Source organism: Vitis riparia, chromosome 11, assembly GCF_004353265.1.
Source record: "Vitis riparia cultivar Riparia Gloire de Montpellier isolate 1030 chromosome 11, EGFV_Vit.rip_1.0, whole genome shotgun sequence".
Classification (NCBI taxonomy): Eukaryota; Viridiplantae; Streptophyta; class Magnoliopsida; order Vitales; family Vitaceae; genus Vitis; species Vitis riparia.
In genome coordinates this window covers 7,556,432-7,584,120 of record NC_048441.1, presented here as the reverse complement: position 1 = coordinate 7,584,120, position 27,689 = coordinate 7,556,432, and the positions used below count along the sequence as shown (strand labels likewise).

Genomic DNA, 27,689 nt, shown 5'->3' with positions numbered 1-27,689 from the left:
AGATCAATTTCTTAGGAGAATGACTATTCTTTTTTTTTTTTTTTTTAAATATATATATACATACACATATAAAACTATTAAAATGCATCTTCTTTGACTTTTTCAATCCTCTGTTTAAAATTTTTACCTAGTTCTTCTCTATTTTCTCTCTCTTCTCTCTAATGAAGCAAAAGGAAAAGAAAAGAAGGGAAAATAAAGAAAAAAAAAAGATTGGAAGAAAAAAAAAGGATACTTTGGTACTGTCATATTCATTTTTGATTTAAGAAATAAAAAAAATAAAAAATTGGATGTATTTAATGATTCTCTTTAACTAAGAATTCAGTTTGATTTCACGGGAACATTGCATTATTAATTTAGATAAGGATGGGAAAGGATTTGATTTAGTTTAGTATTTAATTAGGTCTTAAAATTTTGAATTGATTTTAGTTGCGTGCAGTTCTTAAGTAGGGCCACCTGAGGCTGATCTGTTCGTGACCCAACTTTTAGCCGGAGAAATTGAGTTTAGAGTTGAGAGGAGACTTCCATTCTTAGTTCCAACTTCCAACAGTGCAAAACGACGCAGTTTTGGCGCATTCTGGCAGAACGGGAACGATGTCTAGCGTTGTTGAGATGAAAATAGATGCGTTTCTCAGCTTCAACCATTTGCTAAAACCCAAACCCTCGTTCACAACCACGAAGCTATCTTCCAGATTCACTTTCCATGATCATAATAAGAAGCAGACATGCAAATTCAAAATTCGATCTCAGGTTTATTTATTTATTTCTTCTACGGATTTCAATCTCAATTTGCTATGGTGATTGAAAGAGTGAATCTTAGATTCTTTATTTCTTCATCAGATTTCAAATTAATGATTATAGGTTTCAGGTTGGAGCTGAGAAACAAACAGCTTCAGTTGATTCTAGGGTCAAGGACATTGTTTGGCCGTCGCCTGATGATGAAATTGTTTTCTGGAACAAGGAATTCCCTCATTGGGATGTGAGCCAACAAGCTCCCGCTGAAATTGAGAAGGATTCTGATCTTATGCACATAATTCATGTCACAGCTGAAATGGCTCCCATAGCCAAAGCTGGGGGCCTTGGTGATGTTGTAACTGGACTGGCACGAGCATGCCTATCGCGCGCCCATAAGGTGGATATAATGCTGCCTTTCTATGAGTGCATCCAGAGGGAGCAGATCAGTGAATTGGGGTTAATCACCACATATGAATCATATTATGATGGAAAATGGGTCCCAACCAATGCATATCGAGGAGTGGTTTCGGGAATTCCTGTGATTTTTATTCAACCATCCAACAACTTCTTTAAGGGGCAAAATGTATATGGCGGTTCATACAATGAACTGGAGGCTTATCTGTATTTTAGCCGTGCTTGCCTTGAATGGATGCAGGTCTGTGGATGAATAACAAGTATCCCTTTATAAGTTTTTCTACTAAAAAATAAATTGACTTGTGAATTATCTGAATTGATTCAGGGAAGCCCAAGTTTACCTATGTTCGTAAACGTAAGTGGATTGAGTCTTTATAGTTGTTGTAAATATGGCAGCTTGAGTCTCTTGGATCTGAGTCTTTATAATTGCTCAGAATAGGTTCTTATGATTAGTAGAGTTAACTATGGAAGGAAATGCATTGTCCTGATATTACTCTTTGTCATAAAAGTGGGAAAAAGTAAATCAATTTTGTAGCTGCTCAACTTAATGATTTCTTTGTTAAGCTTATCTAAGTTCTTTGTGGGTTGGCTCTGTATGTTGAGTTTAATATCAACTTTCATTTTGTAATCCCGTTCTTTCGGATTTCTAAGAAGCTATTACATCAGAGCAGGTGACTGGGACGCAGCCTGATATCATTCATATCCATGAATGGCAGACAGGTTCTTTACCCCTGCTTTACTGGGATATGTACCATTATCTCTCACTTAAGGTACTCTCTGTGTTTATTTAGAGGCTTTCCTGGATTGAGTTTGTAAGGGATGAAAATGGCATGGAAAGATCATTGTGTCTTATAACTGTAATATTCAAATTTGGACTTCACAGAAACCACGAGTGGTATTGACAATCCACAATATGGAGCATTATGGGGAGTGCTGGTAAGCTAATTCATGATTTTCTTTCTTATTTAGGTCCATTTCTAATTTTCCGCAGCTTATACAACTTTGTGTTTTAATAGTATTCTGAAATTTGTGCTCATGCTCTTTATCAGATCCGTTAGCATAAAAGATTAGTAAAAGAGAATGGTTAACATTCTATGAAGTTCTTTCAAGTTTGTAAAGAATCATTTTCTAGATGCACTTTGGTTTATGTTGGCAGCAAAGAAGAATTGAGCAAGTGTGGTCTTGATGGATCCCTATATGCAACTCTTGACAAGGTGGGCTCTCTATGTGGAAAACTCGTGTTTTGTGTCGTGCACATGTGTGCCAGTGTGTGCCTTGGGTATAACTGTTTTATTACTCACAATCTATCTGTGGTTGTATAAGGTAAATTATAACTATTCAGAAAAGGGATTCATAGTTGCTAAAATGACAGAATATACATATACATGATTTTCAATTTGGATTAAGTGCCTTGATGGAACATCATGGAAATATGTACTGCCCATGGCAATGAAATGGTCAAACTAATATAGAGATGTTCTAGTCAAAATACCCATTGTTATCAGGGAAAGAAAGATTCCTGATGATGAATTCATATCCAGTTTGAAATTTGAGTTCACATGCTATTTTATTTTATTTTTTGGGGGGAGGGTGGGATGGGGTGGTTTGCTTTAGTTATCTTCTCCGGGTCTGCTTCTCTTCATTTTTTTCCTCTTTTGATTAGAAACCCAATAGATCTTTTCTATTTATTAAAAAGATTGAGAAGGATGAGATATCCTTATACAATGTACAAATTTAGATAAAGTCAAGGGAATGGATTCCATTTACTTAGAGCCATATAGCTAAACAAACAGGAGAGAGTACAACCAGTGAAACAACATTTGAAACAAACATTAGATAGTATCAAGGAGGCACATAATCTCCAACAAAAGATACCAATTGCCTTGCTCCTCTTTTTGCTAGCCCATTGCCACCTAATTAACTAAGCGAGGAACCTATCAAATGGAGCATCCCAACTCTGTAAAGATATTGAATATTTGGTGTAGCCATGCATCGAGTCTCCATGAACCTCTTTTTCTTTTTAGCATGAGATAACAATAGCATAATCCCCCTCCATCACAAAATTAGACAAGCCCAAAGCTTTTGCTTGTACAAGGCCCGTTAGAAGCACTACAACCTTGGCCTCAATGTCAAAACCATCACTTTCAGGTTTAGAGTATGCATTGATTACTGAACCTCAATGATCACTAATCACATCACTAATCCCATCACTAATCCCAATAGGTGCCTAAAGCACATTCATCAAAGTTCAATTTGACTATTCCTTTAATTGCATTGACCATACTTCTAAAGTTTTTCTGGCCAACCTCCTTGACTTGCAAACAAGTCGCCAAGCTAACAATATAGGGCTCAAGGGGGTGTTTCTAAAGGCCTTGCTAGTATAGGCAAAAAGAGAGGAAGAAGAGTAAAATAAGTCATAAACCACATCCACTAACCTCCTTGTATCTTCAAAGATCCTCCCATTCCTTTTCTGCTAGGTTGACCAAATTATACTAGTGCTTGCAACACCTCAAAGCCACTAGGTAGTGAAGAAAAAGATAATCAATTGATTCTCCACTCTTCTTGTGCATAATACACCACTTTTGATTAAGAGCCTTAAGAGGCCTCCGTTTTTTAAGCATATCATTGATATTAACCCTCTTACTAGCCACAAGCTATGCGAAAGCCCTTACTTAGGATGGGGCTTTAGATTTCCAAATGAATGTAGCTGGATTGAAAGGAATGGAGAAAGATGAATGTGAAAGGGATCTAAAGAAAGAGGTATTTGAGAACAAGCTTGAAGAGTTCAAAGACCAAACCCTCACATTTGGTAGCAATGTGATATATACACATGGGGTATAGAAGTCACCAATCAAGCTAATTTAACATATTCTTGATTCTTAAGACTTCATCAAAAGTTAAAAATTTCAATTTGGGGTGGGGAATGAGGGTACAAAAACCATGGAAATAGAGAAGTCTCTTTACCTTGCCCCCCTAAAAAGTTTTTGTATTGGCTACAAAAGAGTGAATCACCACACCAAGTATCTTCTGAAAAGCAGATTTTTTTAACCATCACCCATAGAGAAATGAATTAAATAGGAGAAATTAGGTAAGATTTGGGCAATAGCCTCCTAGGGGCACTGGTGTGACCACTTGACAACAATATTAGCATGCTAACAAAGAATGTGGTCCATGGATACTCAAAATGACCTTGTGCCATTACACATCATTCTCCCTAGGAAACCTCCACAACCACTTTCCTAAGAGGGCTCTATTTCCCTAAGAGACCTTCCCTACACCTAGCCCCCCTCATTGGGATTATGCACCAAGTCCCACCCAACAAAGTGATCTCTCTTACCTTCCTCCACCCTTGACCAAAGAAATTCTCTATGCAATTGCTCAATTCTATTAGCCGCCTTGACCAGAACTTTGAATGCTGAAAGGAAATATGCAGGAATGAGAGACAAACAAGAGTTCACTACAGTTATTCTACCCCTAAAAGATACTGTTTGTCTTCATTTTTGTTAAGTGTCGTTTACCATATGTCTGGGAATGTTTTTAATGAGGTTGTCTATAGCAATTAAATGGTCTAGCTCTACGAATTTCTTCAATGTGCAGGCAGTTGACGACCGAACTATAGGACACAACCCTGAGAGGCTGAGCTTGTTGAAAGGTGGAATCGTGTACAGTAATGCTGTCATGTAAGTGACCTTGCAGATTCCTTGAATTTAAGTCATGTATCTATATATGCTATTTGCTTGGCTTGATATTTGAATATTCTGTCTAGATGGGTAGTTCCTGTTCTTTTTCTTCTATAACGATGCTTTACTTTGTACTTTTATAAAGTTGGCATGCTTATCTTCGGACAATTATATTGTTTTACCAGAATTTGCTGCCTTAGATTGTAAACTTACATTTTCCTTTCATAGGTCTTAAATTGTAACATTACATTGTCATTTTCATAGAAAAACAAAAGCATCACTTGAATTAGAACGTTTTCCGTACCAGTCTGGAGACTTCCTGGAGTATTTGACCCTGATGGATGATGGACATCATGTGGTGTCTGGAATAGCATCTAAAAATCTTGGCTGGCAAGGTCCATTAAGTTCCTTGAAATTTGATCTTCATTTCCCAAAAAAATGTCTAATGTTTTCAATAATTTAATTTGCTTTCTTCAGTTTGATTTTTTGACTAGAAAGTTGGTAAAATGGTTAAGTTACAAGTAATATATTGATCAATATGAGATTCTATGACTCGCTCGTGGCCCAGAATTCAAATTCAATACTAGCCCAAACGATTCGAATCCTAGGTCCTAACCTATTTGAGGTAAATCTTAATAATTGAATATTCAAACCTATCAAACTTATGAACTTATGAGACAACTTTTTAACTTTATTTTTTATTGTTTTAGTAGGAGAAGAAGTGAAAATAAAGGAGCATGACTTCTCTACATGCACAAACTATAAAGCTAACTTAGACAGGGAGCTGAGTCAATTTTATGATTAGTTTGGAATTTAACAACTAGGTGAGTGCTGTAAAAAGGCTACTACTCAAAAGATTCTGATGGGAGTAGGAGGATTCAACATAAAGTTAAGAAAACCTAGATAATTGGAAACACCTTATCAACAACACATTAGCTGTTTTGCTTGTATTCATTCTTTTCTCATTCTGTTTATTAAATTTTAATTTTCAACATGTTGAGAAGCTGCCTACCAACAGAAAAAAAAAATGTTGAGGTTTATAATTCTGGCAATTCACATGTATGTAATTTTCATCATATATGGTTGCTAGTTTATTATTGTTAATGATCTCAAACTTTAGTTAGTTGTGACTAGTTTAATTTTATAGTATTTGCATTTTCTTTTTTATATGCATAGGATTCATATTAGGGTGCATAAAAACTTTTCCCAAGCACCATGTTAACAAAATATAGTTTCGTATCTGTTTGAAGTGGAAAAAGAAACTATAATTACTGTGATATACTTTCAACCACTAACTGTAATATGTGGATATTGAATGAGTCACACCATGATCCAGGTAAAATTCCTATGCCTTTTTATTGACAAAAATTAGATTTTCTGAGCATATCTAAAACCTTATTTTGGTAAAAAGGCATATATATATGTGTGTATGCATTTATGCGTGTACATATTTCACACACTTACAAATATCTATTTGTATGAGATAGCTGTAAAATTTTCTTAGTCAACTGCAAATGTTATGTTTCCTCTTGGGTGTTTTTCATTCTCAAATCTGTTTGCCTTTCAAGAGAATTTGGAATTTGTTTATTTTCATAAAAGCAAAAATTTGCAACAACTTGGAACTTGCACTTCAAATTTTAGCAGAAATCAGATGTTTCATCTAAGAGGATTCAAAAAAGAGAGAATTTGATTATATTGTCTATAGTGCTATAGTAAGCACCTCTCCACTAAATATCCCTTATTGGAATTATTATTAACATGATCAAGTTTGTGAATTCTGCTTTTATTTTCAGTACAGTTTCTCCAACATATCTCAAGGAAACACTATGCTCTGGATGGCTTGCAAGCACTTTGATATTAAATCGTGACAAGTAAGATCCTCCATGTGTTGTGGTTTTGAATCAATTTTTTTTTTCTAAGTAATTGTTTTGAATTTCCATATGATGCTCTTTGAAAGTCTAGATCAATAAGCCATGAATTACTGATCTCACTTCAATAGCCTTCAGAAAAAAAAAAAGTATCTTACTGGTTCATGCCTTTTTTATCCCTTTGTTTTATGTTTTTGTCCAAGTTAATATTGTTGATTTTTTAATTCAAATTGTTATAGAGTAGTTTGATATTTGGACTTATTTTTTTCACTCTCATTTAAATATCTTGTTCACTTGAATGTCCTCCATTTATCATGGAATGGTGTGGAAAGGTTCGAGATGAAAGAAAACATTTCAGTTGGAAGGAAAATTCAAATCAGAGAAGGGAAAGCCTTCTTAAGGCCAATTTATAAGTATAATGAGAGGCACATTCATTCTTGTCGTTCATCTTGAGATAGTATTTTATTTCTTATAACTACATTGATCCTCAATAATGATGGGCATTCTTGTCAATTTAGTAAAGTTTACGTGTAAGTTTAGGGTAAATTAATCAATGATTACTGAATTGAAGGCCCTTTGCTTCTTAATGGTTTATATCTTTGATTTCATTTTCTTTATTTTCCTTGTTATAATAAATCCTATAATCTTCATACCAAAAAGGAGGTGCTGATGTCATAGTTTAAATGGTTGTACTCATGAATAGGAAACATATGAACAAGTAGCACATCTTAAACTAGGATGGTTAGTTTGACAAATAGGTTGCCTGTTTATTTTATAATTTTTAATCTCTTCTATCAGTAGTCTACCATTCATTCTTCTTTTCCTAGTACTATTAATACCTGTCTCTAATGCCTTCAAGATCCTTCTTTTAAGCAAATGCCTTGAGCTTATTATTTATAAGCTTTTCCCTTGTTTAATCTAGTTGGAAGTAAAAACTCGTGAGATTAGTGCTACAGTTAGGAAGAAGAAATTAGTAGAAAGATAGAAAGGTTTAGATTTCACTATGGAGAAGACGGAAAGCATCCTTGGAAGACTAGTGAAAGAAAATAGAAAAATATTCAGCAATGTTGGTTGAGTAATTATAGCATTTTATTGTTTTAATTGGAGTTGCTCAAGGGTGTAGCTCTATGGTAGTGCCTTCTAGCATGAACTAGATGTCCTAAGATCTAGCTTCCCTAGTATTATTTAAGTAGTGTAGGATAGAGGGACAGGACCCTATCAGTCTAGGTTTGCTTTGCCAACAGTGAGGATAAATGCTTTGCTGTCGGTTGGATTCCTTGATATTCAAAAAATGAAAGAAAAAAAAGGGTAATTGTAGTTTTTTTCTTTTATTTTTAAGTTTTTTTTCTTTTCTTTTATTAGCATTAGTTTTAGTAGTTCTGTTTAGTTGATGTCTATTTATTTTAGTTTCTAATTTGATTAGGAAAAGGAGTCATTCCTAAGCAATGTTTTCAGAACCGGACTGGTGATCGAACCGGAAAAGTTACCGGTTCACGGTTCACTGGTCGGACCGGCGGTCGAACCGCTATCGAACCGGTGACGTCATAAATATATAATTTATATATTATTAAAATTAAAAATAATTATAAAAATTAAAAATATATAAAATTACAAATTTTAATAATGTTTGATTTTTATATTTGGTATATTAAATTAAATGATAAAGTTTAATATTTTAAATTTTATTAAATAGAAATATGTAATATTTAAGAAGATATATTTAAGATGAAAAAATTTAATTTTATCCTTTTGTCTTTGTATTTTATTGTTTTTAAATTATTCTATTAACTAATTTATATTATTTTTATAATTATTATAAAAATAAAGGAATTTAAATAGTTACATTTTTTTAAAGATTTTATGTGATAAAATTTTGAAATAAAATCAAACTTCCATGCGTCCAACCCTCTAGAGGCCTCTAATAGTCTCATTCCCAATCCCACATCGGAAGCACAAGAATTTTTTGTGCTCCATGTGCTCTATAAATAGCTTCCAACTTGGATTAAAGCCAAACAAGCCAGCAAGCTGGGCCTGGAAGCATGGCCCAAATGCAAGTGTTATTTTAAAATAAAAAATGTTGCAAATTGGGCTTGTAGACATGGCCCAAATAAAAGTGTTTTAATCGTATCATTGGACTAGGCCTAGTGGCTTGGACCAAAGCTGGTTTATTGGGTTGAGTTTGTAAGCATTGGGCCTGGAACGGGCCTTTTCTTAGTTAACAAAATCTTGTTTTTAAGTTATGACCGGTTTGCAAAAAACCAGACGGGTCATCCGGTTCGACGGTTCAACCGTCGGTTTGAACGGCTCAATGTCGGTTTGATACCAAAACGGTTCATTGAGTGGACCGAACCGGATAGTTCACCGGTCGACGGTTGGACCGGTCGGACCGGCCGGTCCGGTCCGGTTTTTAAAACCATGTTCCTAAGAAATAAAGTCTTCATCTTATTAGGAAAAAATGATGTCATGAATCTATCTAAACATATGCAGTATTTTAGTTTTATTAATAGAAATTGTTGAGAGTTTAGTAGCTATCTAGCTTCTAGAAAGGTGTGATTGCCTTCATCCAAGTGAGATTGCTTTGGGACCCCATGTGCAATTACCTATGAGCCTTGGTGTGATTTCCAATGAATATTTTTCACTTCTTTCCTTTTATCTTCTTTGTTCTCTCTGTACTGCTGGAATTTTTAAGATCCTGCATCATGACTTCCCTATACCTTTTCATTTCATCTATTTATATTACTAACCAAAATTGTAATAATACTCTTGCTAAATGATAAATAAAATATACTTTTAGGACTTTCCCTCAAGTTGAATTAAAAAGGCTAAACTTACCTAGCTTGGAGCACAATCAATGAAAGGTATTGCAAGCTAATGACTTTGTAAGAATGTCACACAACTACACATCAAATCAAATTTAAGGTTTAACAATTTATTTTTATAGTTAAAATCTTCAATGAAATGCAATCAACTCCGGTATGCTTGGTATGCTCATAAAAGATAAAATTATTCAAATTACAGTTACTTGCTTGATTGTCACAATGCATCAATATAGGAGTGGGAAAATCAATACCCATCTATATAAGGAGAGACTGAAATCATAGCATCTTAAAAGTAGTATGAGGCATAACACGATGCCCAACCTCAACACTAGAACAAACGACGATAGTCTATTTCTTAGGATGTGAAGAAATAAGATTACTTGCAACAAAAGTGCAATAGCTAGATGTAGACTGCTTATTAGAGTAACTGTTGGCCTATTAGTATCACTTAGTTTGATCTTGTGTCATTGAAGCCTCAACATCTTAGAAAAATTTCAAATCCTATAGATGGATGGAAAACAAGGTGTTCTTCTAAATGGACTGACTTTGTGATCATGACTGACATGATGGTATTAGCAGAACATGTAAGCTCAATTCTTGTATGGGACATAGGTGTAGATTAACTACTAGACTTATTGTCTTCTTGAGTTGAAGGAACTTTAGTGTTGTACTTTGAGATGTGGATGAGCATGATCCAAGTTTTTCAACTGTATAGCTTTTTTATCCACTAAAAACACTAAATTGATGTCTTGATTCTTGGGAGAAGTATCCTCAAAAGCCATGGTTGTCTTGGGAAAAGAAACGGCTTTTACCTTACTTCGAGTCATGGGATCAAGGCCTTTTTTAGAGTAAGTAGTTTAGGCAAGATCGAACTAGGTGGATTTGACTCCTTTTTTCTTGGAGTCCATGTCAAAATAGTGATTTCTAATTCGTAAAGAAGAAATGAGAGGTAGAGATTGTTTGACCAGGTTGCCTAAAATCTGTACGCACAAATTTCTTGGAAATGGAAATTGTGGACAAAATTAAAATTTTATTGATTCGATGAGATCGTTAAATCTCCATTTTATCCCTTATTTCCTATTTATAGAAGAGTGAAAAACACCCTCTTGAGTGCTTTAGTACTTAATTTTGGATCAAAGATGCATTTTTTTTTAATCAGAAACAAACAAATATATTAAGAAAAACAAAAGAAAGATGAGAGGTCCTCCTCATGAAAAACAAATCTGATCAAAAGTAACTAAGCAAACCTCCACAAAACAAAGAAGGCTATACAAAAAGAACAAAAAGGCCAAAGATGCTTTCTTGAAGAACTATAAATCTTGAATCTTAATCTTCTAAAATCTTTGAATTTGTTCTTGAAATCTTAAAGAACTTTGGAGATACTTGAAGAATTTTGAAGAACTTTGAAGGATCTTGAAGCACATTCATGCCAATCTCTCTCTAAAATGTATAATTTATTTACGTTTGTTTGATTTGAAGACCAATTGTGACACATAATCTTGTTTTATTTGAAATAATGGCACATGGCATTTTTTTTTTCAAACTTGCACCATTGGTTTTATGACACATGGAATTTTTATTTATTTTTTATTTAGCTACTTTAGGAAACATGTCATTTCATGACTAGTCCATTAAATTTTGTCCTTTTATAGGCATGCCACAATTGTACTTACATTGTTTGACCAAATTGGAAAGAACATCACTATTGCAGCCATATAGATCGGCATGGACATAATTTGATCACCGTTTTGGGATTTTGATTTCCATTTGTTACATCTTTCTGAAATTCTAATCTATGCTGGTGTCCTCGTTATATAGTTGTGTGTCATAGCAGCTGTTCTTTTTGTGCTTTTTGAGTAATCTGCATGGTCTTCCAAGCCTGAGCCTGTTATATTCAATTGTATGAGTTGTTGGTTTTACTAGCTTCATATATTTTACATTTTTCTTTTTGAACAATATGGCATGACACAACTTGCATCTTTAGTGGAATATTGATGTTTGAGCATTTCTCTAACTCGGTTTGCTATTAGGCTCTAGGATTAGAATATATCTTTCTTTTTATGCATGTGCTTTGTGATTGTGCGAAAGCATTCTCCTTGTATCTTACTATGTAGTTTTATCTACTTTTATAGGTACTATGGTGTTTTAAATGGAATAGATACTGCAATGTGGAACCCTGCTACAGATGTTTTCTTGCCATCTAAGTTCAATGGTAATATTCCGCCTTGCTTGAGTTTCTGTAACTGAAATTGCAAATCTTTTAGCACTTGGCTTTGGAGTTCGTATGTACCATGAGAGGGCTAGAAGAGTTATTTAACGTTTTCATTTCTACTATTTCATGCTGACAGTATCCTTTTAATTCTCTTCTGATTTCATTATCTGACATGAATATTAAATTTAAAGGTGCACCTCTTCTCTTTTCTGATCTCATTATTTGACTTGAAGTTGTATTTTATTTCCTGTAGCTCGAAATACAGAGGGGAAGAAAATATGCAAATATTATGTTCAAAGAGGGCTTGGTTTAATTTTAAAAGGCACTTCAGCTAGTAAACTTATCAATGAGATGGAAAACAAGGTACCCTTGGTCGTTTGCATTACTCGATTGGTTGCTCAAAAGGGTCTTCATTTGATTACTCGTGCGATTAAGCAAGTTGAAGAACGTGTAAGTCTATCATTACTTTTAATTGTTGCAGAGATGTGCTCTTCTCTCTCTCTCTCTCTCTCTCTCTCTCTTGGTCATGCCTGGATTAGATAATTATGTATGGCACACTATGTTTTACAATTCTCAGTAAGATTCTTTGTCCTATCTATTTGCAATCACTGAGCGAAATGATGGATACCATAGAAAGACTCCATCAAACCGATAATGACCATGCTTTTGCCCATAAATGAATAGCACAATTCTCATATTCATTCATTTTAAGAATGAAGTGAGGCATATCACATTGGTTCCAAGCATTATTTGTGACTGGCTTGAATCCCTTACCTAATGTACAAAGAACCTAAAGTATGGCTTTCATTAAACATAACTGTTCTCTCTCTCTCTCTCCACTTTTCCATCATATACCATCACCTCAATGAGTTTGCCACAGCCAAATATTCCTTTAGATTTTTTGCATTTTTACAGCCTGCCTTAATCCTGTTGTGACAACCTATGATACCTAGACTCCAAGTACTAGGGTCAACATGGGTGGGGGCTATGGGATCCTTGTCGGGTACTACTTTACTTTAGATTTGGTTGCTTGATTTTGGTTGATATATTTTTTTTCTGGCTTCCTTGGTGGATAATTGCATTGAAAAAGTGAGATTTTTTTGGAAAATGACTTTTATAAAAATGTTGAAGGATAAAAGGTAAAATACAGGGATAAAAGAAAAAAGTGGGAGAGTTTTTGTTAATCATATTTATGTGTTTGAATGATTTCTAATTTCTTTTTCTTTTTCTTTCTTTTTAATTTTGTATTCAAGCCTGCTATTGAGATATTTTTTTAGTCAAATCCCCATATCTTATAATTTCTAGGTATGAAGGATCAGACACCTAGACTGATAACTGTACCTGGCCTCCATATCTGAGTCTATGCAACATAGGTGATTACTGAACCTTCCTATCTGACATATCAAAGTCAACAGTAATTGGTTTAGATGATATTGACTTGACAGGGCAAACTATTCCAGATCTTTCCTCTTCTCGATGTTTACCTTTGAATATTCTTGAATCTTTGCTAAATTTTAACACAGCTTAATTTTTTTGGGATGATTCTTCTTGTCACTGGCTGAAGACATCCTTTTTTCCAAAGGTAGTTGTTGGCCTCCCCAGGTTTTACGTAACTTTACCACATACTTGCACATCTTTCCTTTGTTCTATATGAACTAGGAAGTATTCTTAAAATTAACTCTATATACAAATTGCCTTCACTGATTACAGTTCTGGCATTGGTGAACAAAACTTAGTGGGCATCAAAATATTCTGGATCTTTATGCTTGATCTAATTGTTGTAAATGATGCATGAGGCTATATATTTCTGGCAACTATATATTTCTGTCAATGTTTTTCTTTATCAAGGCACGGTGAAGCATCAGAGACAAGAATTTCTTCTAAAGTTCATTGCCTCAAATTTATTATTTTATGAAAAACAATATACGGGCATGGAAGTATTTGTGACATGCCTGAATACCAGTTCTATGCTAGTCATAATTTTAAATTTGCCATCATGCTACCATACAGTGCTTTTACATGGCTAATGTAATTTACCTTATATTTTGCATAAAACATTGTTATCTGAAGAAAAATGGAAAATTTGAGTGAATTATTTTTTTTTTTTGATTGGAAACGACACAAATATTATTGATAGATAAAAATAAGTACAAAAGAAGGATGAGGAATCCTCCTGCCAAAGAAAGCTAAACTAAAGAAAAATACACTGAAACACAAGCAAACACTCTAAAAATCCTCTCCCTAAGGAGTACACACTGCTATCCAATCAAGATGTATCACATTAAGGGGGGTCCCCTTAAAAACCTTGGAACAATAAGCCCAAAGAGAAGCAAGGAAAACAATAGAGTCCCAAAGATACTCTGAATTCCTTGCTTTATCCTCAAAAATCCTCGCATTTCTTTCCCACCACACAATCCGAATAAGAGCGGTGCTTGCCGCTTGCCACAAGGCTATCCCCCTCTTAGACGAACCAAATCCATTAAATTTGATGTGCATCATGTCAAGGATGCTCCTCGGTAAATTTGAGTGAATTATCCCTTGTAATATGTGATCTTATGAATGTGCTCTGAATTTGGGGGAGCTGAGGCAAATTAGCATTCAATGTGCCCTCAGTAACGAGGACATAAACATGGATTTTTGGTGTCTAACATGGATACATTGGCTGACATGATGATCTACAGCATATTAAGACGTAAGATGTAAATCTGGATGCAGATATGGGTGCTGATATTCAACAACAGGTTACCAACACAGAAACAAATCAAATATAGGAGCATCATTGCTTTATAGAATGTGTGCCCTATGCAAAGTTCCATCATGTTTGATATTGTCTTTTGTGTTTGTTTTTACTTTGCATGCCAAACTTGACTTCCTGACTTCATCTATATTTAAGCTAATTTCTTAATAGAACTTCAGTGTCCTTTTGCTCTTATATTGGAGTTATTTTGTAGGGTGGGCAGATGATTGTTCTGGGAAAAACTTCTGATGGTCGGGTTCAAACAGAGTTTGAAGCTCTTGCAAATTTGGTAATGGGTTTGAGGGTGATACCTTATGCATTGTTCTGGATTTCAAGTTAATGATGTTTCTTTCAGTCCATAATAGGTTTTGAATGATGTTTCTTATGTTTAATATACATATAGATTTTAAACTCTCTTGAGAAATTGAAAATTTCTTTCTTTTAGTTGTTTTTTCCTTGATAAAATTTAGATGTAAAAAATTATGTTCCAAGGTCCATACGCCATTACCTGATGTTTTCCAATAGTCAACTGCTGCTCATGTTGGATATGCATATAAGATTTACAGTCTCTTGAGAAGTTGTCAGTTTCATTTTTTTAGTAGTTGACAAATGATGCAAACAGCTGATGATCTGACAAAAAATGCAACTATCTTTGCTCTTTGTAGCATAACCAAGGGCCCAGCATCCGGATCCTTTTGACATATAGGTATTTTATCTTGGTTCTCAACTAATTTGTAGGCAGGATGGAATTCCTTTCTTATTGCAGCCTAAGCATCTCTCCTGAGAAATAAGAGCCATCTTTAAATTCTTGGAACATTGTACAATTTAGTTTTCCAGTTTTTAACTCCTTATTTGTAGGTAAATCATCTTGGTAATTATCCTAATCTATGAATTTCCTTATCTTTCTTGAGCTGTTTAAAGTTTGTTATTTTTCGTAAGATTTTGATATTCTTGTTTGTAGTCAGGGTAGGTTCTGATGGACTACCTTTGTATCTAAAAATTAAACATATTGCAATATTCGTCTTTGCTGGCTGAATTTATGTTCTTGTTGGTGGTCTTTTCCTATTTAGTGAGGAGCTGTCCCACATGCTCTATGCTGCAGCTGACATGGTGTTGGTTCCTTCCATTTATGAGCCATGTGGACTTGCCCAGATGATTGGAATGCGTTATGGAGCGGTAATACTTAAATTAAACCTGTAACACATAGATACCAATACATTCATATTGTGTTCTTTTGATGGTCATGCAACTGATGAATTTCTATGAAACAACATAGAGCTTGAATGTATGACTGTTTGATCTGTTGATTTCTGAACCTAGAAAGTGTAGGGGATAGAAATATTATGTATCTCACACCTAACCACTGCACTATCTTGTCAAAGAGCATTGACATGGGGTAAGCAGTCTTATTTGGATTGTAATGTTTGTTTCAGATCCCAATAGTTAGGAAGACTGGTGGTCTTGCTGACACTGTTTTTGACATGGATGATCAGTTACACCGTGAAACGGCCAATGGGTATTTACACTTTCTGTTTTTAATTTTCTTATTCTTTGAACTTGACAAAACCTTACCCCATTATCCTGTTTCAGCTACTTGAATATTTTTATTTTTATTTTTTTCTATCTGCCTAATCTAGGGTCATATCTGCAGTTAAAATGTTAGCCACCATGCCTTCATTTAATCTTGATAACTCATTTTTTTGGCCTTTTAGAGAGCCACTTATTATTACTTTATCTAGTCAATATTCCTTTCACAGGCTTGTATAGAGAACTTGATCTAATGTGCAAAAGTGTTGATCAACAATATATGTGCTTTTGAATTCATTTCACTTGATTCAAGCACATCAACCTAACACTGGGCTGTCATAGCTGGTGCTTTGTTTGTCTGAAAATTTTTATATTAAGACATTGGGAATAAGTTTTTTGGGATTTAAAAGGATTCCTAGTTTTCAAGTAACTATTATAACACTTTCAACTTGGCTGCCCAATAATCTAGAATTTCTTGTTGTGGTGGGTGTCACTTATTAGGATTGAACTACTTTTATTTTAGAGGTAACTTATGTGCTCTAGGTATTATAGCCATTATCTCATTGACAAGCCATTAATTATTATTTTGTTTCCTTGAGTAGTTGGAGTAGGCGGAGATGAGGATGAAAGTGTTGATATCGATAGAAATATTAGTGGTTTGATTTTAGGAAAATATGAATGATATATCAATATTTGGAGGTTAGGCCAGAGGTAAGGATGAAAATGCTGATATTGGCAGAAATACTAGTAGTTTGATTTTACTCAAATATTGATTGAAAAATCGATATCAATAAAATGAAAGAAATCATGGAAGTTGACTTCAAAACATAGAAATTTTGGGTGAAACTTTGAAAAATGTTAAGATGATCAATAATACCGAAATAACATATCCTTTAAGTTTTGGCTATAGGATCATACTGATAAATGAAAAATGAGAATAAATAGTCCTTCAAGATATATAAATAACATAACACAATGCTACAAGAAAATGAATCATTTATGTCTAAACTAGTACCTGGATAAGAAACTAGGTCTCCAAATAATTGTTGGTGCCACCTCAATCTCTAGCAGCTCTAATATTCATTGGTCTATGGCACTATCCTGACTGTAAAATTTATGAATGAGCTGCTAGTAAGAGAAAGTATAGCATGCGGTTTAAACAGTACCAAACTAAAACAGTAGACTCAGTTCATTTTCAAAAGCAGATAATGTATTCTAATATTTTATACAATGCATATAGAGGAAACTAAATTGGTATAGCACATAAAGATGGTATGACTTTGGTCATACACTTGATCTGGTATAGACAGAAGGTTAAAATGACTTGAACCAATGACAGTGCAAGTTGCTAGCCTCACAATGACCTCTATTGCATGAGTACCATGAGAATTAATTTATGTCAGGGTCAGTGCATCATAACGTTCACTGAGGATGCAAGGGTCATGTTTATATAGAGTTTAGTTTCAAATGGTTTTCAAGAAAATGTTGCCTGTTAAAACAACTCAATTAGAAAAAGAAATTGTGTTTTTAGTGTCATTAGTGATGAAAGAGTTTCAAGAACTATTGTTCTTGACCATACTATAGTAGAGTTCAAATGCCTTGTCTTGAAGGTTATTAAGAAATTATATTATTTCAATTTTAACTAAAAATAGATTTAACAAAATCAACCACTAAAAAGAACTACAACTTGGTACCTCTTTTTCTTTTTTCTTTTTTTTTTTCTTTTTGTTATTGGAACTTCAATGAGTACCAACCCAGGTTTCTGAGGTTTTAGTATTCTTCTCTTAATCACCAAAATATACAAATATATCAAATCTTGATTCAATTTTTTAATTTATAACAAAATTCTTCTTTTAGCTTCTATAATTACTTAATTTGGCCCTTCTTTCATGCTCAAGGCCAATTCTAGGAAAATCCTCTAGTATCTTTGAAATTTCAATGGCCCCACCTTGGGTCCATATGAAGAGCAGTTCAAGCTGCTCTAGATTGTGAAAAACCAGCTCAAAAATCTTTTCTTTGAGGTATTTAGGCCTTGTTTGGATTGACTTTCTGAAAGCCCAGATCCCATTTTTATGACTCCATAAAAGCTTCTATTTGTGCTTCATTAACATTATTAAAAGAGTTTCTAACTTGAAAATGAGCTTACCATGGAAGCAAGAGTAATATTATTTCTTGTGGAAACCTTTTTAATTTATGCAGTAAGTTTTTTTTTTTTGATAAGTAAGCACAGAATTCATAGAAAAGAGGCACAAAGCCAGAGTATACAGGGGTATACAAGGCTTAATTTATGAAGTAAGTTATTTTATGTTTGACAAAACATTAACAATGCTAGGATTGCCCCTTTCAAGGATGGTGTGGACTCACCTTTGGCTTCTAGTTAAAGCTAAAAGCAAGAAGATATCACAAATGAGGCCCCATACTCATTATGCCAGCAATGAATAGATTGGATATTCACAGTATTTGCCACACTCTAATGTGTGTGAGGGTCCCATGAGAGGGAGGACTCTGGTGCATGGCATCAAGTGCTTCTGCATGCTTACATACCCGACTCCTCCCAATGTGTGTGAAACATGTTCCAGCTCATCCAACTTTTGCTGACATGTGAAACACAGCCCCACATCACTGGCTGCCTGTCGATGTGCATAATTCTTGTGCCATACATTTTTTTTTCTGATTTTTTTTTTTAATTTTGAGATAATTCAATTTTTAACCAAATTGGACAATTCAAGAGGCAAATTTTCACTTAGTTTTCAAGATTGACGCATCTATATATTATCCAATTGAACTACTTTAAAAATTGTATGGCCTAAATTAGACAGAATTAAAGCTATTGGATGATGGAGGCATAAATGTTCACCTGTTTCTCCACTATTCGAACAATGATATTATGTTTGAGGTAGGGCTTTAAAGGCCTTCTCAACCATAACATGTTGGTATCAACATTTTTGTTCGCTACCAACCATGCAAAAGCCTTGAGTTTAGGTAGCGCTTTGGAATGCTTGGAGGAAGAGAGAGCCAAAAAGAGCAAGGGAAGAACAACATAGAAGGAAAAATGAAACCCATCAGAAAAGAGTGCCACAAATAAGCACAACATAAGAAATACATAAGGGTTGTAAGATTATCAAGTTCCAAGTAAGATTAGTGAGGACGAGACTTAAGATTCTAAGGCCTTGTTTGGGATAGCTTCATGCTTTGGGCTTTAGCTGGAAGCTGAAGCTGAAGCTAAAGTCACAATTTTTAAAGGTAGTATTGCTATTGTAACAGTTCTATTAAACATGAACAAAATTGAAAGATCGATTCGAACAGGGCGTAAGAATAGGAAGAAGTTGAAAGATCTAGAACAGAAAAAACAAAAGAAACTCTAGACCTTAAGACTAAGTGGAGATTAGGATAGAGATTTTAGCCATTGTTTGAGGTTTTAGCATCTTATTGGAGGGTCTGTAGTATCAAACTTCAATTCTCTCCATTCTTTGGAAGGGGGTGTGATGGGGGAATTCCTTTTAAAGTTTATTCAAGGAAGAAAGGGAAGACCTAAGTAAACTTTAAGTAGGATTAATATTAATTAGAATTAAATAGGGATTGGTATTTGTTGGAGTCTAATTAGGATTAGCTAGTTGAGTTATAATATAATTAGAATTTGAGTCATGATAGGTTATTAGAGTCCTAGTAGAATAGGTTATTAGAGTCCTAGTAGACTTTGGATTTCTTAGGGAAGCCTATAAATAGGCTAATCAATGTAAATCAAAGGAATGAATTTTGATGAATAATATTATACTTTCTTTCATTGCAAGGTTGCAATCCTCAATGGTGAGACTCCATTGATTTTCTTCTAGGTGAGACTCCTAGAAGGCCTTAGTGAGACTCTAAGGTTTTCCATCTCTTCTTCATTGTTTCTTCTTTCTCTCTATTTCTTATCTTATAATTTTCTCTACCATAAAGTTTATTCCTTGTTCCTCTCCTTACACCCTAAAAATAAACCCTAGCCCACCTACCCTTGAGTGTAGGCAACCATCCTAGGGTTGTCCTACATCAATTTTGGTATCAGAGCCAAAATTCTTGGCTTGAAGGCATATGCAATTAAGGAGCGGAGCAACTTATGCAAGCATGAGTTCCAAAAAAAACTTCTAGCAATCAAGATGCCGCTACAATACGCTTGGAGGAAATTTCAGCCACACAACAATCCCATCAAGATGCTATAATACAACTAAATAGCAAACTTGATGAGATCATGAAGTTATTAGAAAAGAGCCAAGAAAAACGACCAATTGAAGAGGAGATCGCAAGTCATCAATTTAGACAATCGCCAAATCGATCACGCGACGAACAAGACAATTTTATGATGGGGAATCAAAGAAGGGCCAAACTTTTTGAGCTAGATGATGATGTGACAAAAAAGGTACGTCTTGAAGTTGCTGAATTTTATGGAAAACTAAATCCAACAGCTTTTCTTGATTGGATTATGTCAATGGAAGATTACTTTGATTGGTATGCAATGCCCGAAAATAGAAAAGTTCGTTTTGTGAAGGCAAAGTTGAAAGGAGCAGCACGTCTATGGTGGCATAATATTGAGAATCAAGCTCATAGAACTGGCCAACCGCCTATTGACACATGGGACGAGATGAAATTGAAGATGAAGGAGCACTTTCTCCCAACTGATTATGAACAACTTATGTATACAAAATTGTTTTCCCTTAAACAAGGTCCCAAGTCCGTTGAAGAATATACAGAAGAATTCCATGAATTGAGCATTCGAAATCAAGTGCGGGAAAGTGATGCTCAACTTGCAGCCCGCTACAAAGCTGGACTTCGAATGGAGATTCAACTTGAGATGATAGCTGCACACACTTATACCGTAGATGACGTTTATCAACTAGCCCTCAAATAGAAGAAGGCCTCAAATTCCGGGTTTCCAGGCGTCCAAGTTCACAAATTGGGAGCACTTTCTCCAACAGGACAGCAAGCAAACCTTTAAGCATATCAAACTTCAGAACTCTTAATCATGTGAATGGTGGGGCAACACTCAACAAACTTCGAATGTGACTTATAAGAATGGTAATAAGGGGCAAAATTCAACGAGTAATGGAGATAGAAAAGTAGACGTGACTCCTTTATGCTTTAAGTGTGGTGGGCATGGTCATTATGCTGTTGTATGCCCAACCAAAAGTTTACACTTTTGTGTTGAAGAACCAGAATCTGAATTGGAAAGTTACCCAAAGGAAGAAGAGACCTACAATGAAGATGAAGTTAGTGAAGAATTTGACTACTATGATGGTATGACGGAAGGACATAGTCTTGTAGTACGACCTTTATTAACCATTCCAAAAGTAAAAGGAGAAGAAGATTGGCGGCGTACTAGCATTTTCCAAACACGTATTTCTTGCCAAGGAGATTATGCACCATGATCATTGATGGAGGTAGCAGTTTGAACATAGCTTCACAAGAACTTGTTGAGAAGCTAAACCTTAAAACAGAGAGACATCCAAATCCATTCAGAGTAGCATGGGTTAATGACACCTCTATCCCGGTAAGTTTTCGTTGTTTAGTGACATTCCTTTTTGGTAAGGACTTTGAAGAGTCTGTATGGTGTGAGGTCTTACCCATTAAAGTAAGTCATATTTTACTTGGAAGACCTTGGCTCTTTGATAGAAAAGTTCAACATGACGGCTATGAAAATACATATGCTCTCATACACAACGGACGTAAGAAGATCCTTCGTCCAATGAAAGAAGTCCCTCCAATTAAGAAGTCAGATGAAAATGCACAACCAAAAAAGGTACTTACTATGTGTCAATTTGAAAATGAGAGCAAGGAAACTAAAGTTATTTTTGCTTTAATGGCTCGGAAAGTGGAAGAATTTAAAGAGCAAGACAAGGAATATCTAGCAAACGCACGTAAAATCCTTGATGACTTTTCTGACTTGTGGCCTGCAGAGTTACCTAATGAACTCCCTCTATGCGTGACATACAACATGCCATTGATTTGATTCCTGGTGCATCATTACCAAATTTACCAGCCTACAGAATGAATCCAACAGAGCATGCTGAATTGAAAAGGCAAGTTGATGAATTACTTACTAAAGGCTTTATTCGTGAAAGCCTAAGTCCTTGTGGAGTTCCTGCCCTACTAACACCAAAGAAGGATGGATCATGGCGGATGTGTGTGGATAGTCGTGCAATCAACAAAATCACAATCAAGTATCGATTTCCAATTCCAAGACTTGATGACATGCTAGATATGATGGTTGGATCAGTAATCTTCTCAAAGATTGATCTAAGAAGTGGATATCATCAAATACGTATTAGACCAGGGGATGAATGGAAGACATCTTTCAAACTAAGGATGGATTGTATGAGTGGTTAGTCATGCCGTTTGGACTAACCAATGCTCCAAGTACCTTCATGCGGATTATGACGCAGGTATTAAAACCTTTTATTGGACGGTTTGTTGTTGTCTATTTTGATGATATTCTTATCTATAGTCGATCTTGTGAAGATCATGAGGAACACTTGAAGCAAGTAATGCGCACTCTTAGGGCTGAAAAGTTTTACATTAATTTGAAAAAATGTACTTTCATGAGCCCTAGTGTTGTATTTCTTGGCTTTGTTGTGTCTTCTAAGGGTGTTGAAACAGATCCGGAGAAGATCAAAGCTATTGTTGATTGGCCAGTACCAACAAATATCCATGAGGTGCGAAGCTTCCATGGAATGGCTACATTCTATCGACGATTTATTCGAAATTTCAGCTCTATTATGGCCCCAATTACTGAATGCATGAAACCTGGTTTATTTATTTGGACCAAGGCAGCCAACAAGGCATTTGAAGAAATCAAATCCAAGATGGTGAACCCTCCTATCCTATGCCTACCAGACTTTGAGAAAGTATTTGAGGTGGCCTGTGATGCTTCCCATGTGGGAATTGGAGCAGTCCTTAGCCAAGAGGGACATCCTGTGGCTTTCTTTAGTGAGAAGCTCAATGGGGCAAAGAAAAAATACTCCACATATGATCTTGAATTCTATGCAGTGGTGCAAGCAATTAGGCATTGGCAACATTATCTCAGTTACAAGGAGTTTGTTTTGTATTCAGATCATGAAGCCTTGCGATATCTTAATTCTCAAAAGAAGCTTAACTCTCGACATGCAAAATGGAGTAGTTTTCTTCAACTGTTTACCTTTAATTTAAGGCATTGTGCAGGAATTGAAAATAAAGTAGCTGATGCCCTTAGCAGGAAGGCCCTTCTCTTAGTAAACATGTCAACCACTACAATTGGATTTGAAGAATTGAAGCATTGCTATGACAATGATGCTGATTTTGGAGATGTTTATTCCTCTCTTTTGAGTGGTTCAAAAGCAACATGTATTGATTTCCAAATTTTAGAAGGGTACTTGTTTTATAAAAATCGTTTATGCTTACCAAGGACTTCTCTACGTGATCATGTCATATGGGAACTTCATGGAGGCGGAATGGGTGGACATTTTGGACGAGATAAGACCATTGCTTTGGTGGAAGATCGCTTCTTTTGGCCTAGTTTAAAGAAGGATGTTTGGAAGGTTATCAAACAATGTCGAGCATGTCAAGTAGGAAAAGGTTCAAAGCAAAATACGGGGTTATATACGCCATTACCAGTTCCTTCCAAACCTTGGGAAGACTTGAGCATGGATTTTGTACTTGGATTACCAAGGACACAACGGGGCTTTGATTCTATATTTGTTGTGGTTGATAGATTTTCCAAAATGGCACATTTTATCCCATGTAAGAAGGCTTCGGATGCTTCTTATGTTGCTGCCTTATTCTTTAAAGAAGTAGTTCGATTGCATGGATTACCACAATCCATTGTTTCTGATCGCGATGTCAAGTTTATGAGCTATTTTTGGAAAACCTTGTGGGCCAAGCTAGGTACTCAATTAAAATTTTCAAGTTCTTTTCATCCTCAAACTGATGGACAAACAGAAGTTGTCAATCGCAGTCTTGGCAATCTTTTGAGATGCATTGTGAGAGATCAGTTGAGAAATTGGGATAATGTCTTACCACAAGCCGAATTTGCTTTCAATAGTTCCACTAATCGTACTACTGGGTACTCACCTTTTGAAGTGGCATATGGGCTGAAACCTAAGCAACCTGTTGATCTTATACCATTACCTACTTCTGTCCGCACCAGCCAAGATGGTGATGCATTTGCACGTCATATACGAGATATACATGAAAAGGTACGAGAAAAAATCAAGATCAGCAATGAGAACTATAAAGAGGCAGCAGATGCACATCGAAGATATATTCAGTTTCAAGAAGGTGATCTAGTGATGGTTCGTTTACGACCAGAAAGATTTCATCCGAACACATATCAAAAGCTTCAAGCTAAGAAAGCGGGTCCATTTCGGGTACTAAAGCGGTTGGGTGAGAATGCTTATTTGTTAGAGCTCCCTTCAAACTTGCATTTTAGTCCAATATTTAATGTGGAAGATTTGTATATCTACCATGGCCATCACAACGATGTAAGTGAAGAGTTGGATCTTCAATTACCACCTACTCTTAGCCCACGTCCTGAGATCGAGTATGTTCTTGATGATCAACTTGTGTCTACTCGACAAGGTGGATACCAAAAATTTTTGGTGAAATGGCGAGGCAAACCACATTCTGAGAATGCATGGATTACGACAACGGATTTTCAGAAGATTAACCCCGATCTCTATGAATTGTATCAAGCATCTAACTCGTCGGAGCCGAGTTCTTTCAAGCCGGGGAGAATTGATGGGGGAATTCCTTTTAAAGTTTATTCAAGGAAGAAAGGGAAGACCTAAGTAAACTTTAAGTAGGATTAATATTAATTAGAATTAAATAGGGATTGGTATTTGTTGGAGTCTAATTAGGATTAGCTAGTTGAGTTATAATATAATTAGAATTTGAGTCATGATAGGTTATTAGAGTCCTAGTAGAATAGGTTATTAGAGTCCTAGTAGACTTTGGATTTCTTAGGGAAGCCTATAAATAGGCTAATCAATGTAAATCAAAGGAATGAATTTTGATGAATAATATTATACTTTCTTTCATTGCAAGGTTGCAATCCTCAATGGTGAGACTCCATTGATTTTCTTCTAGGTGAGACTCCTAGAAGGCCTTAGTGAGACTCTAAGGTTTTCCATCTCTTCTTCATTGTTTCTTCTTTCTCTCTATTTCTTATCTTATAATTTTCTCTACCATAAAGTTTATTCCTTGTTCCTCTCCTTACACCCTAAAAATAAACCCTAGCCCACCTACCCTTGAGTGTAGGCAACCATCCTAGGGTTGTCCTACATCAGGGTGGTTTTCCAATTGTTATTTCATAGGTGTCTTAACAAAAAGTGGATTTGTGAAAGGTACAATAGGTGGTTTTGCCAAATTATAAAAGTTGGTTGTGACTTCTGATGTTCTTTCTCTGTATTCCATGTTTAGCTAATCATTTTGCAAATCAGTTGAGCAAGCAGGAGACAAACTGTTGAGACTTTTTTGTAGGGTACTCTTTACTAATAGAGTTTTGTTGTGCTATTTCTGGCTTGCACATTTTTGTCACATCTTTCAACTGTGTAGCTTTTTTGGCTATTTTGTTTGGAGTAGTTTATATTTTTTGTTTGGATCAGATCATGTGTTTTTATGAATGATATCTTGTCCTTTTGTACTTTTTGATTCATTTCAATAAAATTGCTGCTAATGAGAAAATAGACTTAGAAATAATTGTTACTCTACCTTAGTCTTCCTAAAATTAAATCTTCAAAGCATCCCTAACTGAAACCAGGTATCAAGAAAAATTAAAGAAACGTTCGGCAATTGCATAGCATGGGCGTTGATGTGACTACAGAAGTAGTTTTGTCATTGAACCATTGGATTGTAAATCATAATCTATTTACCTTGTGCCCGAAACTTTTGCTTTTTTAGAAAGGCTTTATATCTCAAAGAAATATTTCAAAAACTCAAATCCCGTTTAATCTTAGCTCTATAAATTGAATCCCATTCAATGAGATAATCTCTTTTCCCCTTCTTTAAAACTCAATCATAAGAACTCTCATTGTATTTTCTCAATCTTGGAAGCAATCTCGACTTATTTTTTATTTTTTATTTTTTGTTTTTTATTTTTTAATCAGGAACAACTTCATTGAAATGGATTATAAAAGTATATCAAAGGAATATGAAGTTCCAAAACTATGAAAGATCCTATTTAAAACCAAATCAGAAACTTGAGGAGCTGTATGATTTGCCCCAAGGGAAGCCTTGAATATAAGAATGACCATTTCATGGTCCTTTACTCTAACAAGGTAAGCAGGAGTTGGCCTTGATTGAGCTTGCCAGAGAGGGTACCCTTACGAAAGTTGACTAGATATCCACCCAAATACAAAAAGAATGAGTTTGAGATTGTACATTCCACTAAAGTGGCCCTGGAGAAGAAAATAGTATCATCAGTAAACTTCAAATAACATAGAAAATTTCTCTATTCTGGGTCCTAATCGTCTTAATCCTCAACAGATCTGTTATCTTCAAGAGAAAAAGGACAATGTAGGACAGCTTGTCTAAGCCCTTTGGAAGCCTTTACTCAGCCTTTCACACAACCCTTCACCAACAGAGAACTAATTGAAGATAAACAACCCTAAATCATATTGTTCAAATATTTCTCTTGTTCTTTTCTCTTCTGCTAGATCCCATCTGTTAGGTGTTCTGTTTCTATTTAAATCTTTAGCTTCTCTATGATCTACCTGGTTGTATCTAGTAATCTGTATTAGGAATTTCAATATTATTTTTATCCTTAACAGATTTATGACCAGGGTGTTGAAGTTTAACTAATTACTGTGTGTATTCTTTTCTTTAAGTTTTGTTTTTGAAGGAATTGATGAAGGATCTCTGAATTGGGCTCTGGACCGTGCATTTTCTTTCTATAGGGAGAGTAAGTCTGGCTTTTGTTGGGACCTTGTGTTTCTTTTCTGACATAAATATATATATATATGGTGAACAGTTTTCCTAAAGCTTAGCCCCTAGCTTAATTTCTAAATGGTATTGATGCTAATGCTCAAGGGAAAAGGCCTTGTTGGACTTGGTTCCACTATCTCCTTTAACCAGTTGTTTTGTTATGCTGGGTGGATGAAAAGGAGCAGTAGTCTAGTTAGCAGGTGGTGAAAACAATTCAATGTGTTGCCTGAATATCAGAGATACTATTTTCTAAACCTTAGTCCAAGTTTCAGATATCCTTGTGGTTTCTGAAATACCAGCAACGCCTCATGAAGTTTTGATTTTGTATCATTTACTGCCAGCCCAAAAATTTGACTTCTGGATTAAAATTCTGTTTTGCCTATCCAAATGAGAATCTATGACCAAATTAAACCGTATGAAGCTTTGCTTTGAGATGTCTGCATTCTTTTTTCTATTTATTTAGTTAATTTCTGATGCAGAACCAGAAGAATGGAATGCAACCATACAGAAGGTTATGGAAATTGACAATAGCTGGAATAACACGGCGGGGAAATACATTGACATCTACAACTCAGTAAGAGTGAGATGTTAATAATTTTTAATGTTGTCAATAATACTAAGCCATTCAGCTTCTGTAGTACAAGTTAAAGCTACAAGGATGATTATTTCTGCTATATTTTGTGAAGAGAGTACAAATCTCTCACTTCCTTTTTCCCTTGTGTTATTCCTCTTTAACAATTGATAGAAAGTAGAAGAGAGTTATTTGGTTCA

At 35.1% G+C, this 27,689-nt stretch overlaps 1 protein-coding gene across 3 annotated transcripts; it reads left to right on the top strand.

Moving 5' to 3' along the window:
- Window positions 1-414: 414 nt before the first annotated feature.
- Window positions 415-27,689, top strand: LOC117924860 (glycogen synthase-like). 3 transcript variants are annotated; one of them, XM_034843573.1, is made up of 16 exons: window positions 415-747; window positions 866-1,387; window positions 1,472-1,501; window positions 1,818-1,916; window positions 2,030-2,082; window positions 2,303-2,360; window positions 4,744-4,826; window positions 6,620-6,697; window positions 11,646-11,725; window positions 11,979-12,175; window positions 14,677-14,751; window positions 15,128-15,168; window positions 15,533-15,638; window positions 15,896-15,978; window positions 26,822-26,895; window positions 27,398-27,689. In XM_034843573.1, the coding sequence occupies exons 1-16, from the start codon at window positions 592-594 to the stop codon at window positions 27,508-27,510; spliced, it is 1,848 nt and encodes a 615-aa protein (XP_034699464.1). In that variant the 5' UTR covers window positions 415-591; the 3' UTR covers window positions 27,511-27,689. The 3 variants fall into 3 exon arrangements, with proteins under 3 accessions (XP_034699464.1, XP_034699466.1, XP_034699467.1); XM_034843576.1 differs by having other exon boundaries at window positions 600-747; window positions 859-1,387; XM_034843575.1 differs by lacking the exon at window positions 1,472-1,501 and having other exon boundaries at window positions 416-747.